The 18319-nt window shown below is 42.1% G+C and overlaps 1 protein-coding gene across 1 annotated transcript; it reads left to right on the top strand.

The window, feature by feature from the left end:
- The first annotated feature begins 1222 nt into the window (after positions 1-1222).
- Positions 1223-14387, top strand: LACTB2 (lactamase beta 2). The gene is made up of 7 exons (XM_086465526.1): positions 1223-1344; positions 1871-2034; positions 4030-4153; positions 6378-6556; positions 9923-10071; positions 11636-11717; positions 14313-14387. The coding sequence occupies exons 1-7, from the start codon at positions 1223-1225 to the stop codon at positions 14354-14356; spliced, it is 864 nt and encodes a 287-aa protein (XP_086321652.1). The 3' UTR covers positions 14357-14387.
- The last annotated feature ends 3932 nt before the right edge of the window (positions 14388-18319 follow it).

The raw sequence follows: 18319 nt of genomic DNA, 5'->3' as shown, positions 1-18319 counted from the left end.
TCCAGATGTGGCCTGACCAGGGCAGAGTAGAGGAGGACAATAACCTCCCTCAACCTGCTGGCCACACTGTTCTTAGTGCACCTCAGGGTACCATTTGCCTTCTTGGCCACAAGGGCACATTGCTGGCTCATGGTTGACTTGCTGTCCACCGGGACTCCCAGGTCCTTCTCCTCAGAGCTGCTCTCCAGCAGGTCGACCCTCAACCTGTACGGGTGCATGGGGTTATTCCAGCTGCAGGACCCTACACTTGCCCTTGTTGAACCTCATCAGGTTCCTCCCCACCCAGCTCTCCAGCCTGCACAGGTCTCGCTGAATGGCAGCACAGCCTGCTGGTGTGTCAGCCACTCCTCCCAGGTTTGTGTCATCAGCAAACTTGCTGAGGGTGCACTCTGTCCCTTCATCTGGGTCTGTGATGAATATACTGAATAAGACCGGACCTAGTACTGACTCCTGGGGAACACTGCTAGTTACAGGCCTCCACCTGGACTCAGCGCAACTGATCACAACCCTCTGAGCTCTCTCCTTCAGCCAGTTCCCAACCCACCTCACTGTCTGCTCATCTATCCCACACTTCCTAAGCTTACTTATGAGGATGTGGTGGGAGACAGTGTCAAAAACCTCCAAGCAGGACCTTGTCTGGATGGCTTTTGAGTATCCCCAAGGTGGGAAGCTCCACAGCTGCACTGGGCAACCTGTGCTCGGTCACCCTCACAGTGAAGAAGTGGTTCCTGACGTTCAGAGGGAACCTCCTGTGTTTCAGCATGTGCCCATTGCCTCTGGTCCTGGCACTGGGCCCTGTGACAGGCCATGGGGCGATGTCTCCCTCTGCCATGCACCCTCCCTTCAGGTGTTTATATACATTGATCAGCTTTCCCTGATCCTTCTCTTTTCCAGGCTGGATAGTCCCAGCGCTCTCGGCCTTTCCTCAGAGCAAAGATGCTCCAGTCCCTTCCTAGAGGACGAGTTTTAAGCGAAAACCCGCCGGTGCCCCGCCGCGGTCTGGCAAGACCCGCCTCACTGAGGGCGGCAGCCGGCCGATCTCACAGCCGCTTCGCCTCACAAGCGGGCAGAAAGCCCCGCGTCCAGCGCCGGGAGGCGGAGCAGGGGGAAGAGCAGCTTCCGCCTTCCCGGCCTCGGTGCTGGGGAGCGGAACTGGGAGCCGGAGGGGGGGGGTGGGGGGTGGCGGGTATGGGTTGTTGATTTGAGGGGTGCCGCTGCAGAGATGGTGTCGCTGCTGCCGCGCATCGAGCAGCTTTCGTCGCGGGTGGTGCGCGTACTGGGCTGCAACCCGGGGCCCATGACTCTGCAGGGCACCAACACCTACCTGGTGGGCACCGGGACCAGGTAACGACCCTGTTCGGGGGCGGGGGAAGGCGACGGGGACGGGGCGGCGGCGGCCGCGGCCGCCCAGTCCCCGGCCCCTTCCACCGCCCCGCTTGGGGCCTGTGCGCTCCCGAGAGGCGGCTGCCGGGCTGTTCCAAAATCCCTTCATTAGGGTAAAAAAAAAGAGGAGGAAAAAAACCCAAATAGCATTAAGTTTTTGGGACCCGTGCCCGAAGGCGGCTCGGGCAGGTGGAGCTTCGGGCGGGCGAGTGTTGGGCCGAGGTGGGGAATTCCTTCCCCATGAGGGAAGTGGGGATTTGTGAATACACGAAATTTATGGTTTGTCCCCCCTTTTTAAATTGTTGTGCCACGGGGGTAGAATGTCATGGAGGGGAAAGATGGCGTCTGGGATATGGAGGCAGCCGTTATTTCTGTGCAGCGTTGGGTTCTTTTTTAAATGTTGTTTAACTGTCACATGAGCACTCTACATTCTCTCACTGTTTTTCTTCCCTTTTGTTTTGTTTTGGTTTTTTTTGTCCATGTGTAGAAGAGTCCTTATTGACACTGCGGAGCCAGCTACTCCTGAATATATTGGCTGTTTAAAGCAGGCACTGTCAGAGTTCAGCATCTCAATTCAAGAAATTTTAGTGACACACTGGCATCGTGATCATACTGGTGGAATACCTGATATCTGCAAAAACATCCCTAATGGTAGGCCAGAGGTTTCAGATGTTGTTGAAAATGTTAGATACGTGGCAGGAAAAAACATTTACTGAGTGCTTCTGTGCATAAAAGCACAGACACAGGCTGGACGGTGCGTGGATCAAGAGCAGCCCTGCACAGAGGGACTTGGGGGTGCTGATGGATGAAAAACAGTATGGGCCAGCAATGTGCGCTCGCAGCCCAGAAAGCAAATCGCATCCTGGGCTGCATCAAAAGCAGTGTGGCCAGCAGGTCGATGGAGAGGATTCTGCTCCTCTCCTCTGCTCTGGTGAGACCCCACCTGCAGTGCTGCGTCCAGCTCTGGGGTCCCCAGCACAAGAAAGACACGGACCTGCTTGAGGGTGTCCAGAGGGGGCCACAAAGATGATCAGGGCTGGAGCACCTCCCCTGTGAGGACAGGCTGAGAGAGTTGGGACTGTTCATCCTGGAGAAGAGAAGGCTCTGGGGAGACCTTAGAGTGGCCTTCCAGTACTTAAAGGGAGCCTACAGGGAAGGTAGGGAGGGACTCTTGATCAGGGACTGTAGTGACAGGACGAGGGGTAACAGTTTCAAACTGAAAGAGGCAAGATTTAGGTTAGATATTAGGAAGAAATTCTTCACTGTGAGCATGGTGAGGCACTGGCACAGGCTGCCCAGAGAAGCTGTGGCTGCCCCCTCCCTGGCAGTGTTCAAGGCCAGGCTGGATGGGGCTTTGAGCAACCAGGTCTAGTGGGAGGTGTCCCTGCTTATGGCAGGGAGGTTGGAACTAGATGGTCTTTAAGATCACTTCGAACCCAAACTATTCTATGACTCTATGAAATCAAATGGATTATTCTTCTGGAGTATCCGTGTAAACTACGTGTAATTTTGTGATACTGGTGCAGTGTGTAGAATGAAAGCAAAGAATAATCTGAATATTGTAGCTGTAGTACTAGTTTTCTTCAATACCTGTGCATACCTTCATAGTGAATTTTTCTTACGTGTGAATAATGAGAACCTAGGTTACCATCAGCAGTTAACATATTAAGAGATGTGAGAAAACCGGTACTAGTTCCTTTCTGCATTGACAGCAAAGACAAATTGACCATTACTTTTGCTTGTGTAAAAACAATAAATAATTGAATCTCTGAGAAAGAAACATGCATAACTTTGAGATTCCTTACAGCAGACCATTAGTAATTGCTGACAGATTCATAGGCCTCAGATCACAAAGGGAAAGAGGGTAGGGCAGTCTGCAGGTAAATTCTGATCTAAAAATGTGTATTTCATGTTGATAAACTTGCTGTCTCTTACTATCTGGGAAGAGAATAAGTAGTATGGACTGTGCGGTTCTTGGCATCATTGGACTTCATCATAGGCTTTGTCACAGCTGTATCAGATTTTGGTGAAGTTGCCAGGCGCTTACCTGCAAAGAAGCCTGGGCACTACTGAAAACAACATTGGTGTCTTTGTAAGGATTTTGCTCTTGTCAACCCATGAGCATGATTGTGAAGACTAATGAGGGATGTAAATACCTTTCTGGGTTGCTTTGTAGCTGGTCCAGCCAAGGCATTCACAGTCCATGCACATTTCAGAACAGTAGACGCTGAGGAAAGTCACAGGTCAAAAAGCCTCCATCCAGTGTTAGGCAAATGTTGAATGGTGCTTCTGTGAACCACAGTGCAGAAGTCTTAGTGTTGTAGAAACTTGGGAGTTTTTTGCTCTTGATGAGTCAAGAAGGAACATTTCTAAAATACAATAATTACTGTCATTTCTTTATCAATTCTCTTTGTGCTTTTTCATCTTCAAAATTGCTGCTGGTACAGCGTACAGTATTCAGAGGCTTTCACTATTTGGTGTTTGTGGCTCCGAAATAAGGTTGCTTTATAAACATAAAGTTACTATACGGAATTTCCTGTTTCTGGTTTTGTATTCATACTGTGTAATAATTAATAGTACTTGTTCAAAAAGTAGCTTTGTTAGTGACAAATTCAAAATATCATTTTCTTTGCTTTCTTGAAATAGACTCTGAATATCGCATCTGTAAGCTTCCTCGTGTCCCTCCCCGTGAAGAAATAATAGAAGGAGGACATAAATATTTTTATCTTAAAGAGGGAGATGTGATACAGACAGAGGGAGCCACACTCAGGTAAACACCAACTTCTGCAAGTTTGCTGGATCACATTTTTCTTCAAAATTCTGACACATAATTGAATCCTAACTTGTAGTGGTTGGTATCTTTTCAACACTTACACATGTAGACTTCTGTCGTGATCCAGCAGGGTATGTTTCTATGAAGAAATTTTTTTTTCTGAATGAGGATCGTCAGGAATTAGCCTTTGGTTTTTGGCCTCAGCAGAGAAATTAAGAACATTTCCCTTGAAGAACATTTCCTCCAGGGAAAATTAAATAGGATTTTACATACTTTGTCATCGCCCTTAGTTAAGTAGTTTTGCTGAAATGGATACTTTTGGGGAACTTTATGGTGGTCTGGATGGCTTGTTTAGCATTCCTTTCTTTTTACTTTAAAAGTATTTCCCAAGGAGACACTAAAACATTTAATACTTAAAATGTTAAATTTTAAACCTTTAACCTGACATGTCCTTGTAGGGTGCCAATTTGGGAGGGCTTCTTCCCAGAGAGCATATTGCCTGTCTTGTTAGCTTAAGTGAGTCTGAAACAGAAAGCTACTCTGCCCCCACACCCCCCACACCCCCCACCAAGATCTGACCGTTCTGTCTCCAGAGTTCTTTCATTAACAAGGCATTACTCTTCTAAGGACAAATTTTGCTTGTTTTCCTCAGTTCAGATGTGAATTCTGTCCTACTTGTAGGATATGCCAGCTGGCTAGTTGGAAGAAAAAATGTAAAAAATAAAGTATATATTTGACCAAAATTTTACTTTGCAGTGTAAAAAAAAAAATAAATAGATGGAGAGTGTTATATTGAATACTGAAGACTGCCACTACCCTAAGTGGCCCATGTTTGGGCAAAATAGATGGAAAACAACTTGTTAAATTTGAATCCAAGTAAGACAGGGGTGGCACATTTTGAAGCTTAGGGTAATGCAGCCAAACTTCATGCGTGGTTAAAAGCAAGTATTGTTCAGGAAGCACTTTAAGGATACTCTTAGATCCACCGCTGGTTCCAGAACAACAGTATCTGCATGTTACATTTTAGTTAGCAGCCTTTAAGATTTCAAGGTATGCCAGGCAGTGTTGGGTTCTTTTCCCTTTGTTTTTCCATGTTAGTGGTTAAGCTTCCGGGTAAAGTTTCATCAAGAACTGGAGGATACCACTTCCTGCAAAGGCAGGATGCAGCCCATCAACTTGATTTTTATGGTGCCACCTCTGCAGGACAATGGCTCACACGCTTTCTGCTGAACTCAGTATTGAGTCGGAGCTGGAAGCCGTTGCATCAGATGGCGCTGTGCTTCTGGCCTCCCGGCCCTGCACTGACGTGGCCAGGTGCTGTTCAGCATTGGCCTGTATGCCCTGCTTGGCACCAGCGCTGTCAGTTCCTGATCACTGCTTTGCTGCATCTGCCATCAACAAGAAGATTCTGATGACTTTCAGCAGTGGTGCTGGTCTGAGTTGTGTTACTTTCAGTTTGAATCAGCCTCAGTATGAGGCCTTCTGCCTTTCAAAAATCGTAGGGAAAGGACACTGCAGCGCAGCTCCTTAGCAGCCGAGGTTACCATATGCCTATGAACTGATGGCTCACCCTTTGCTGCGTTCTAATGCAGGACTCATTCAAGCTGTGGGGTCCTAAATCCTTACCATTCAGGTGTTTAATGATCTGCACATAGAACAGCTAAAAGATGATGGTTCCTTGTGGTATTTGACAGCTCTGCTCCACCATGTCACGGGGCTTTCAGGGAAAAATAAATTTTGGGAGACAGAACTTTGTCTGTGTTGGGTCCAGAAGTTCATAAGTTAGTTTCTAAAAGAATTGTCAACATCATCCTTACCCTCTTTTGCTAAGTGCAAGGTGTATGTCGAGAGCTTCACACATTTCAATCTGGAAATAATGTGTCAATTTTTCTTTTTTAAAGCTTCAGAGTAAAGCCCTCTGTAACACAAATTCTGCATGACTAGCCAGCTCCTTTAATGCACTTCTGTTATGATGTGTGCTGTAAGTAAAACATGTTAGAGATGATGATCTATGTTCTCTACATGGTATAAGACAATAGACTGGGATTAAACAAAGTGATACCCTGTTTACATCAACATTTCAGCCTTTTTTGGTTCATTTTATTTTTTCTGGGTCTTATGGGCTACGTTGTAAGTGTATGATTTTATCATTTTTTTCTGGCTTCTGAAAATGATACATAGGTGCTGTATGAAACACACTTTTTTGTTGCTCTTTAAACAGAGTTTTATATATGCCTGGACACACTGATGATCACATGGCTTTACACCTAGAAGAAGAAAATGCCGTGTTTTCCGGTGACTGTATTTTAGGGGAAGGAACAACAGTAATTGAAGACATGTATGATTACATGAAAACTTTGAAAAGGTTGTTACAAATGAAACTAGATTTAATATACCCAGGTAAGTGGTTCTGTTTTCAACTGCTCTGTTTTACTATATAATTTTTAAATACCTTCTCTAAGAGTTTGAGAACTCTTGTTAAAATCAAACACCATTACTAATGTAGCAATTCAAGTTCATTACTTAATGTATGTCCCGTGCTAAGCTAAGAGACTTTATGGTATGGTGGTTTGCAAGACTTGAGAATTTTTCAGTGGTAGATATCTTTCCTTCCTGAGGTTTCTCCATTTGAGGGTAAATCTTGTGCCCAAAGCCTACAGAGGCCAGAATCTTTTACTGTTGGAATCATACAGCAAATTTAGTTTTCTTGTATTACTGTATCCATGTGCCTTATGTTAACCTGGAAGAAAAAAGTAGTAGTTGTTCTTCTGGTCTGTTGCATCCCCACGTGCGCTGCCAATGTGAGTAACCTAGTAATGTTTTTTGTGAGAGGTATCTGTCCTTTGCAGCATGGATTAATCACAAATTCATCGTGGAAAGCTGCAGAACTGTCACATGGTTGTCTTAGTTAATGACTTGGCTTAAATTTGAACAAGAGCCGAACGTCATATTCTAAAAATAAGTTGCTGATTCATTCAGTGACACTGCTTTATTTTTATTCCTTGATCTCCCCCAAACCTAGGGAATACATTTGCTTTTCAGATAAACCAGGTGCTTATTTGACAAGACTGGATTTTAAGAATTCATTCTGTAACTAAGGTTTAAGCTCCTCATTTGCTTTTTCAGAGCTACGTCTCAGGATTTTTTCTGACTTTTTCTGTTTTATCTTCTTGAACTTGTCATTCTGAGTGACTGTGTCTACATTCTCAGTTCTGTCTTCCTTCATTTACCATCTATGTTTAGCCTACATAATAAAATCTCTTTTGTGTTCATTCTTAAAATACACTTCTTTTGAAGTAAGTGTTCTTTACGTGCTTTAAGATCTAAGCATAAAAATGCTATTTAAGAAAAATACCATTATAGATATTCCATGGATGTGGAGGCTGACATAGACAGAAATAGTGACTTGCTCATAGTTATTGACTTAAGTACTAGTAAAACTAAGAATATTTCAGCTTCCGGAATCTCAATGTATTGATGAATCGAATGTTCTACTTTGTTTCTTAATTACCTGCAAAACACAGTCTGTTCCTATAATTGAATTTCTGCCTTCCAAAACCCCGTATATGCCAAATTCTGTTGGATTTATTGATTTTATCTGTTGTATTGCACTCTCTCCTTAATCATTATCTATCGAGATTACACATTCACCAAGGTTTGATATTTGTGCCATGTATCTGTAGCGGTTTGCTCACTGTTCTGTGTTCATGTTGCCCTTGCAGTTAGGAAGCCAGTGGGATATTATGCATTTTCAGTGACGAGTCGCTAGGTATTGAGATATTTGGAACTAAATTTCCTCTTTTATCCATGCATCACAAAACATACATGCAATTGTGTGAGAGATATCTGTTGCCCAGTCGGAACAATTGTTCATGCTATTGGCATATACTACAGTAAAACGGCAGCTAAAGCAGAAGGTAGTTTGCTTTACCGACACGTTCTATATAAGCTACTACTTTGATTTTATTGCAGTTTTAGGTCTTTGTAATTCTTGAACTGATTCTCTGTTTCCCATCCATGCTGCAGCACTCTCATTGCAGCCTCAAATTTAGATGTATGGGAGCATGAATTCTTGAACAACTTGACTGCTGACTAGGTGTGAGTAGCTGAATTTTGCCAATCCTTCCCCTTCCATGTGTCTCTTTTTAATTTAATGTGGAAATAACTTCAGGCAGAATACTCATGACAGCCTATTCACAGTCAATAGTCGATGAGAATCCTTGTGACCAGAAAAGGGCATTTTAGTCAGCAGAGGGCTCCCCATCCTGTATTAGTAAACGATGTTCCTTGCTAATACAGAAAACAGTGGTACTGGACTTAGGCATCTGTGCAAGATTTAATGAACCAGTTATTTCCTTCAGTTTTGTCCTTTGTGCTTTAATTTACTGTAAAGTAAGAGAATCTGTATTACTTTACAGGTGTTATGAGAATAAAAACTTACTGTTTCTGATCATCTGGGCTATACAGAAGTCTGAAAGAATATGAAGATATCTGATATAAAGTCTGAATTATTGGAAAGATGGTCACATTTTGAGAGATCTATTTCACATGCTCAGAAGCATTTTACATTTATGCAGATATTAGTTTGTTTATTGGTGAAGTTAACTGTGTTGCTGTCCCTGAAAAATTATGGATGGGAAAGCTCCACATCTGGATTTAGTTCCAAGCTTTCTGATGTCGTTTTAATGTATGTATATGCACATACAATGGCTATGGATCAGATGACATAACAGATGTGAAATGCCTTTAACTTTGCAAAATGCGGGTTCCATTCCAGGTACTGACATTGGTCTTGTAGTCATAGTCAATTAAATCACTTGGAAGAGCAGGGACTAATTTTAAGACTGCCTTGTGATTCCATGTGCAGGCCTTGATTTGGAGTACTTTAATCTGACTTCTGTCATTAGAGAGTGCAAGAGAACGGACAGTTACCGTTATAGTCTCTGCTTTGTATATCTTAATGTGTTCTTGCTAAATTTGAACTTTTCTTTTTATTAATGGTAACTTATTTACTAGAGATACTGTTATATTTGTACTTTATTGTGTAAGGAACAATAGCTTTGGATTAAATACGTTTGAAATCATTAAATATATCTGTGTATGACAGTATAGTTCTATATCTACATGTTATGTATCTTTTATTTATAGTACTGTCTTTACACAACGTAAGCTCCAGTGCGCATTTAGTAATGTAAAATTTGCTGGAGTGTATAAGTTGAGATACGCATAAATGTTTTGTCTTGCTGAAGGGTAGATTCCTCTGACACTTTTTTATTTCACAGATACTCAAAACATGAAAAATTAGTTGCTCTTTTTCTATAAGCTACCTGTCCTTAGCCAAACTAAGCTCTAATTTAAAAAGCCTTGAAACTAAAAACCCATTTAGTCAGTTAGCCCAAAACTACAAGTACTGAATATGAGGGGTTTTTTTTTTCAGTCATCAGAGAGCCTCAAAAGAAACGGACTGGTTTGGATGACACCCAATAACTTCTAAAGCAAGCTATGTTTTTTTACAGTAGGTTCTGTTCTACCCGCTTGATAAATTACTTGGAGTTTAGACTGGCAGAGCTTGGAAAAAACATGCAAAAAAGGGTCTTGCAATTCAACATCAAGGATGTTCTGACAGGGTGGTATGTACAGGTGCTGCTCTCTCTTCTTATGACTTTTAAGTCTACCAGAGTTTACATACAAATGATTGAATTATTCAATAGCATACTTAATTCCAAATTTGAGTAATAGTGCTCTGGTACCTGTGTTTTGATTTAGGTCATGGCCCAGTAGTACGTGATGCAAGTGCTAGAATCCAAGGCTACATTTCTCACCGAATTGCACGTGAACAGCAAATTCTAAATGTTTTCCAGAAGAATGCTGGAAAATCATATACATCCTCGGAGCTTGTAAAGATAGTATACAAGGTAATTGTTGATTAAAAATTTTTAGATCAAACTAAAGAAAATTGAGGTTATATTCATAAAATTGTATGTAACAGTTTAAGTATTTGAGTGAAGACCGTGGTGGGTTTTTAAAAGAGAAAAAAAAAAAAAAAAGACTTCTGCTTGTTCAGCATTCATACATGACTGTGCATTTAAATTGTATTGCCTGAGCACTTCGTTGGAGAGGGGCCCAGACAAACTTCCTGTTTCGCTATCTAGGTGGTCATAAGCACAGTTTCATAGGACTAAGCAAAAATAAAGTTGTGGTGCCTGGTTCTAAGTGAAAAGAACGAGATGGCTGTTAATTTTTGTTTTGTCAGAATGTGTTTGGAGTCTCCCGCAAGATTAATTAAAACTTCTAGTTCCTGATTTATCAATCTGCAGAAGGGGGGAGGTGAACTGGAGTTCCACAGAGATGGATCTTGTGCTCAGAAGCTGGGCAGCTTGCATGTGTCATTAGACAAGCATAAGGGTCCTTGTTCTCTGCTTCATCGTTCTTCATGTAACCTCAGTAATGTGTACACGTGGTGTGCGGGTTACCCCTCCTCGCAAGCAGAGATCAGAGAGAAACAGCCTTTGCTGCAGAGGAAGATGTCAAAGTTGCCAGGGGCTGTGCTTTGTGGAGACAGGTCTGTAACAGCTTCACAGCTCGTTTTTGACGGTTCTGCTGATCCCCAGATTCCATAAGAGTAACTTCATCACATCGTACATTTTGCAATGCTGCTGTACTGTTGCTTGTGGCTGTTGAGCTCCCACAGTTTTCCTGCCTGAACAGCTACAGTTTTTCAGTATGTGTCCATTCACATGTGTCTGTAAATCACAAACTACTTGGCCTGTCACTATGTGGTAAGAGTTTTTTCAGTATTACTAAAGCTTCCACTTTTTTTTTAAAAGTGTAACATTTAAAACTTTTTAAATATTCACAATTTCTTGAGCTAGTTTTCCAGTGAATTTTCCTGCCAGACTCATGTTATTTGGAGAAGAACATTGTAATTTTCAAAAAGAGGGCTTTACTTTTAGGATGATAGAGCTGGAGAGGGGGATTTGAGAAATATTATTGGTTTTTACCTAATGAGCATTGAAAAATTTTGAAGGACGTTTTGTCCCTCTGAAGCTGTTGTATTTTTAAATTGTTACAGATACAAATTGTTAAAGGATATTTAAACCCATGCAAATATTGTCGTGGAATAGACATGTTATGTATCTGTGGAGAAATGCATCTTTAAATTTGTCTTTAAAAATACTCAGCTACACTGACAACCCAGTGGAGACAAAGCTCAGAAGAGCACCATCTTCTTAGTGTTGGCCCAAGTTTGCATAATACAAATGGATAATGCAAAAAACTGTGCTACTAGGCTGCTAGTTTAACTGGTGTAAAACTGGTCTACTCATTTCAGTTTGTTGTCACTATATAACTAACTGAATGTTCAACATAGCCATTTGGAAGAGCAAAATCTATGTTAATGAACCATGAGTTCCGTATATTGACAAAATAATTGGGATGTGTTTAAACAAATAACAAAATGCATATTTGTGTTCCCATTAGGAGATCCCTGAAAATTTACTTCTAGCAGCAGAAAGTAACCTCCTGGTCCACTTGAAAAAGCTGGAAAAAGAAGGGAAAGTGTGTAAGTTGTGGATGGAGGGGTGGAAGGAGCGTCAGTTTCATTTTGATTTTCTGTGTACTGTCATTATATTTTAGCGCATTATTTCCTGGGGAAAAGAAAACAAAACTGCAATTAGTTGCAGTAGCTGTCCTTCAGACAATTTGAGGTAGAATTATATACAAGAAGCCTATGATTATACAGTATTTCCAAACCTTTAGAAAATATTTTATAAAGTATTTGTGACATGCTTAGAGCACAGATTACTGGGTTGCATATACCTTTAAATTTTTATGTAAAACATACCATGGAATACATTCCTGATGCTGGCATTTATACCTTTGGGTATTTTCTAAAATGTTCGTGTTCTAGAGATGGTTAAAGTCACACTTTTTTACAATTTCTGACGAGTACAGTACTTAAGTAGAGCAACTATATTTAGTTTACTGTTTTTACGTTGTGCTTTTACTTTTAGTGAACCAAGTGAAGTATTCTATCTCTGTAATGGCAGGAGCAGGTGGAAACGTTATTCAGCCAGAAGCTAAGGAACATATTTTTCTGTACATTACATAACTGCTCCTGGGACTGTCTACCTCATGAGTAAATAATTGCAGGAATATTTACAACTGTTTGAAGTTTTCAGCATTTGCCAACCTGAATAACAATATGAAATGAGTGTATTTTTTCCAACTTAGACCTTCTGTTTATCTTAATGAGAAACCAGCTACTAGGTACTAACTGTTTGAACAATTGAGACTTAATTTTTGTAATAATAATGGCCTGGGTTTTATTCAAAGAAGATAGACTCGAGTCACACAAATACAATCAATGCTGAAGTTCAGAAGATGAAGTCTTAAGCATATTTTGTGCAGAATGCCGTGGAAGCTTACCAGCATAATACTTAGTGCACCAGCTTTTAAACATGATCTCAATTCTTGGTATTAACAGACATTATTGACCGACACATTTCCCCAGTTTGGCTCCACAAGATTCCTCTGGGGTATCAGATGCTGTTGGCTATTTATCCCTTCCTTTCACTGCCAAAGTAGCTCAAGCAACAGCATTTTCTGTTGCGGTGAAGTAGTGGATAAATTAAGTTTCTCTTTAAAGGTAGGCTTGCAGTCTTCCCTACAAAAGACTGTGCGTATCTTAAATGTCCAGGAATTAATTTGAGTGAGGTAGTGACTTTCATCTCTTAGGCCAAGGGGGTTTTTTGTGTGTTTCGTTGTTTGTTATTTTTTCCCAAAACACCCTTTTCCTGCTTGCTGGACAAAAATAGTTCAGTTTTCCTCAGAAATTGCCTTTGAATTTTGAAGAGACAGCAGATACGGGGTGTCAGTCAGATATCTGTTTGCAAAGAAGCAACTGCTTGAAATTAGAACACTTAAATAACTAGAGGAGATACTAATCAGATGAATTGCTGTGGCTCTTCTGCTCCAGCTGGTGGTTCTTGATTCAGCTGTGTGCTCCTGCTTTACACAAAGCACAGGAACTGCTCTCTAAAGTTTTTTGGTTGGTTTTGTGTTGCACTCTTCAATTTGCGTTCACAGAGGAGGAGGAAAGTAATCTCCTCAGAACCCTTGGGTTTTTTCTGTGCTGATCTCTGCAGTGTGGAAACAGTTGCTAAATTGTTAAACACAAGCTTAGACCCAGATCTGTGATCCCACACTTGATCTGTGTCACTTTTTCAGTTCAAAGTAAGGACATCAGTTAAGGAAAATGGATTCTGTTGGTTCTGAGCACGTAGCGTACAAATGCTTGCTTTCTCATAGAACTTGTTCATTTACTTTTGATACGATGTCCTTTCCGCATAGTCTGAGTTGCAGTATTTCAAGTTTTGTTCTCCTTGTGGAAGACTTAAGTTGCAGTCATAACACTGCTTAATAGTCACAAAATATTTTTCCAGAGAAGCATGTTGTCACTATCGGTAATGAATGTGACAGGCATGTTAAAACCTAACACAAGAGTTACTCAATGCAAATTATGGCCGTGTGCTGTCTGCTGCAGTCATCAATTCACCACTTCTTTGTAGGGATTGCAGTTTGTGTTGGTGCGCAACTTTCATAACTTCAGTTAGGAGTGATACTGCCTTTACAGATTGGCTTTTCTCACTTAAAACAGAAAAATTATGTCTGCTATACAGGAGCATGGCATAACATGTGCATGTAAGCTTTCTCCCATGTTTGGGTACGAATATCTTGGTCATTGCTTCTCATTCTTAAAACACAGCTGGAGAAGAGATGAAAATAATTCAGCAGCATGGATTTTTTTTCTGAAGTTCACAAATTTCAGAAAATGCAATAAGTGCTCTGCAACATCAGATTTCTTAGTATCTAGAAATTTTAATACTCTGAACTCTAAATAACTGTAGGATTATTGAACCCTTTTTTGTTAATCATTCTTCATATTGCTAGGTTACATTGTGAAACAGTTAATGTATGCCACCTTCCGTTAAAACTCATCACTGGCCTGAAGGAAAGTATTCCAATAGTTTTAATAAAAAATCGTGTGTATAGCCATACATATGCATGTCCAGGTTAAGTCTGAGAAAGTCTAATGTTTGTATATAGCATCCAAGTGTTAGTTTGTAACTAATATGGTCTTTTTTTTTCTTAACAGTGCGTGAGGTGTCTCCCAGCTTCAGATGGAGAAACAATTTATAAGTTATGCAAGATTGCTCAAGAATATTTTTAATCTGCACAGTTGCTGCATGAAGAAGTATAATGATGAGCTCAGATGATACGTAAAATAAAAACTAATTCTTCCGTTTGTTTTTTAAAGTGATAACACAATTTTAAAGCTATGTTACAGTCAGTTAACTGATGGTTTTCCTATTCTTCTGTATGAAAATTTAAAAAATAACTGAGTTAATAAAGTGGAATGAGTCTGAAGAACTGAATGTTCCCTCTGTTATAAAATACCGAGTTTTATCATCGGTGGCAGAAAACAAATGGCAAAGTCTTGTAAACTTAATATTACAATATTATAAATCAATGTTATAAACTTAATAAATCAGATACATAAAAAATCTTTTAGAGTAGAAAAGATGTTATTCTAAACCTGTTTTCATTTGCTTGTGCTTTTCAGAAAGTGATTTTTTAGTAAGTTATCTGGACATTCTAAAAACCAAGTTATTTTTGTTAACAGGTGTAAATACGGGGGGTTACATTCCTTTTTTAATCTAGCTGTCTGTGCGCACCTTCGTGGGTTGCTCACTGCCACAGGTTTTAAGAAATGCTGAAAGTAATTCCAGACTTTCTGCTTTCTGGTGGAAACACGATTTCTGTGGAATTCATTGAAAGGATTCATTAATTTCAGCTAATCAGTGTCAATCAAAAAATGCACAGAGTTGGAGCAGAAGCTGTGAAATCCATTTACACTGCAAATATTTTAACTGAAGGTTGTATTTGGTTGTAAGATACTGTGTAATGTATTAAAGTATGATTGTGAAGATTAATTTAAACTGCAGCTTAAATTTTCAGAATAGTTTATAAATATTTGCATTACTTTGTGTATTCAAAGTGTGTGAAGTTTTTATGATAATATACAATTCCTTTAATGCTGGGTCAACTTTAAAAAAAAAAATCAGATATGAGATGTCTGAAAGTACCAAAGCCAAATAATGTGTCCTTGAAAATCCTTGAAAACCTTCCACTGTTCAGTCCTGTACCTTCATTTGTGAAAGGTGCATGTGTTTGGGTATTTCAGACATGTCTTAGTAATGATCATTATGTTGTGAAGTTGATGGCCTTTGTTCTGATCAGCTGAGCCAAATCCAATACAAAATTCTCCCAGGATCAGCGATCCAAAACGGAAATCTTATTCTGAGGTGGTAACCAGACCCCTGAAGAGGGTGAAATAGTAACTTTGTGCTCTATAAAATGATGCTTTTTGCAAACTTCATTGATCTGTTTTTTGGCCGCATCATGACTCTTGCTCACTCGAATCTCTGTGCAGTGCCATTTTGGGATCTTTTTCAGGTTTCCTAGTTTTTCTTCCTTTTATATTTTCTGTTTAGTTGCATTTTTCTATTTCAGCCACTTTTTTTTTTTTCCCCTTCTCCCACAAACCTTGTTTTTTTAAATTCCTTTTGGTTTGTTTCTCTCTTCATAATTACCCAGAATCTTTCACATGGACTTCTTGCCGTAAATAGTTTTCTTGTAGCTGTTTCATGAATTTATGGTTGCCTTTTACATTGTTAGGAATGAAGAGGTAATTATCACTGTTTTCTTTTTTAAAAACTTTAATTCACATGCTTTGAATGATGTCGTTTTCTTCAGGAAAACAGATCAGTGGAATGGCACAATTTTCCATGAACCTAAGCTAGCGGGAAACTGGTACGAAAGAGGTGATGTCTCAGTACCTTTCTGAGCTAAGGAAGAAATCTACTGGCTGGCAAAATATCCCTGAACTGCTTTCTTCTGGTTTACTACACTTCATTTTTAAATACGCAGAAATGGCTTTAGAATTCAGTGATGATATCGTTGGAACTTGCAGGCAGTGAAGAAAGCGAGAAGATACGCCTCAGAGAATTTCATGTTCCATGCTGTGCTGCAGCAAACGCCCGGCTCTCAAAAAGCAGGGAAGTGCCAGTTTAAACAGACTTGTCATTAACGATTGTGTGTAGTGTCTCTGGAATATTAAAAGCAGAGGTTGCGCTGTTACTAAGGTGTGTATACAATAAAGGGTACTTCAGCTATGACATGTTGTAAAAGTCTTAAAACTCCTTGTTGATTATGAGATTATAAGTCAGAAGGAGTGTTTGTTTATTTAAAAAACGAGTGGTAATGTAAGCCATACGCCATGTGTTTATGGAAATTTGGATTAGCCCATTTACATCCCTTATATTGAATACGTTCATCTGTGCAGAATGTCTTAAAAGAATAAAAATAGGAGAAGGGGCAATTTCTGCCTGGGCAAGCCAGAAAGGCAGATGTCATTTGATGTGTTAACTTTGTAAACAGCTGGGGACAGAAACCGTCCAGATGAGGCAACAGGTTGCCTTGTTTTCCACTTCAGTGTAGCAGTTTGCCCTAGAACATCACGACAAACACAAACCCAAGCTGAAACCAAGGAGCTCTGGGCCTGTATGAGAGGGCTTCTAGCTGGGCGCTTGCTGATCATGGCTTGAGGAGAGGATGGCTTGTCCCAGTTCAGTCCTGTTTGATACGTTCTGTGGAGACGAGATGACCTGATTTCTTTGAAGGCTGAGGTGAGAAATAGATGCAAGACTACCTTGCAAGAAACAATTCTAATTTTTATCCCAACCCAAGGTACTTCACGGGCACAAAACCTCTGAGCATCTTCACAGCTGATGAAGGTGTTTCATAGCTGAAAAACCTGGTCATGCACTCATCAGTCTGCTCCCTGAGTCACCCATTGCTCCATCGAGAGGGAAGAAATCAGCCTGTTATAATCAGTTCATGCAGTGTGTTTGGAGCACACTGTCCATTCTGGCAGGGCAAAGCCATACCCAATGGTTGCACTTTCATCTCTTACCCTGCATTCATTAGCTGCTGGCAGCAAAAGCCATTCTGAGAATGCTAAACTTCAGTCATGGATTACTCCTTCATTTTTTTCTCTCCATATATCCGCTGGGAGTATCTGTCAGACAGAAGCTTTAATAAATAAAAGTGGCATGAATTTGGGCGGGGTGGCACATTGAAGGGCAGCTCAATTTGGCCTGGATGTTTTCTGCATTAGTGTTGGTTTCTCAGACCTCTTCAGCCATCCTGGTATCAGCCTTCTGAGACTGGGGTGGGTTTTTAATCTGCACCTAGCCTCCCTGTTCATGTCTCTTCCTCCTGAACTTCCCGGTAAGCTTGTCTTCCCTTCTGCTTTCTTGTCACTGGGTTCCTTGTCACTGTTCCTTGGGTAACGTACGTCTGTTCTGGCCGGGCAGCACAATGCCAGCAGGCGGGACGGCAGGAGCCCACTGGAGGCTGTACCGTAACCCTAACGCACCCAGCGAGCGCGGCTCCCTCACGGCACCCTCCGGGTGCCCAGCTTCTCGCTGGCGACCGCAAAACTTGGCCAGAGCCCTAGGAGGAGGACAGGGAAACGGAAGGTGACCCTGCGTGGCTTGGGCTGCCGGGGGAGAGGAGCGCAGCCTGGCCCGGCTCTGCGGGCACAAACCGCGGCGGGGGCATCCCGCTCTGGCGGCCTCGCAGCGCGGCCGCCTCCTCCGCCACCCCGGCGGGATCCTCGGCTCTTTTGTGTCGCCGGTGCCTCAGCGGGAGAGGGAGGCTGAGCCAGTGCCCAAGGCGGGCTCCCGGGCTACCGCCCCCGAGCAGCCAGCCGGAGCTCCCGGGCACACAACACCACGGCGAGGTGGCGCGGCTCGGCGCTGCTCGGCCCACACCGCCGCCCGGGGGGAGAGGCGCCAGGCGCGCCGTCGTTGGTCGGTTTGAACTGGCGGGCGCTTCCCCTCGCCGCCCCCGGGGGCGGGCGGGAGGCGCCCCGCCGGCCGGCAGGGGCGCTGCGGGCGGCGGCGGGGGCTGCGCCCTGCGGCCGGGCCGGGGCGGGGCGGGGGGGAGCGAAGCGGCGGCTGCCATTCCTCGGCTGCGCGGCCGCCTCCTCCGCCTCTTCCTGGCCGCGGTGAGAGGAGCTGTGCTGGCAGCGGGGAG

The sequence above is a fragment of the Leptosomus discolor genome, chromosome 5 (assembly GCF_034619465.1).
Source record: "Leptosomus discolor isolate bLepDis1 chromosome 5, bLepDis1.hap2, whole genome shotgun sequence".
In the NCBI taxonomy this organism is placed as follows: domain Eukaryota; kingdom Metazoa; phylum Chordata; class Aves; order Leptosomiformes; family Leptosomidae; genus Leptosomus; species Leptosomus discolor.
This window is presented reverse-complemented; position numbering and strand designations above follow the sequence as displayed.

Coding starts and splice junctions, on each gene's coding strand:
- LACTB2 (XM_086465526.1), top strand. CDS start 1,223: ATGGTGTCGCTGCTGCCGCGCATCGAGCAGCTTTCGTCGCGGGTGGTG. Junction 2,035..4,029: donor CTGCAAAAACATCCCTAATG/GTAGGCCAGAGG, acceptor TTCTTGAAATAG/ACTCTGAATATCGCATCTGT. Junction 4,154..6,377: donor ACAGAGGGAGCCACACTCAG/GTAAACACCAAC, acceptor CTCTTTAAACAG/AGTTTTATATATGCCTGGAC.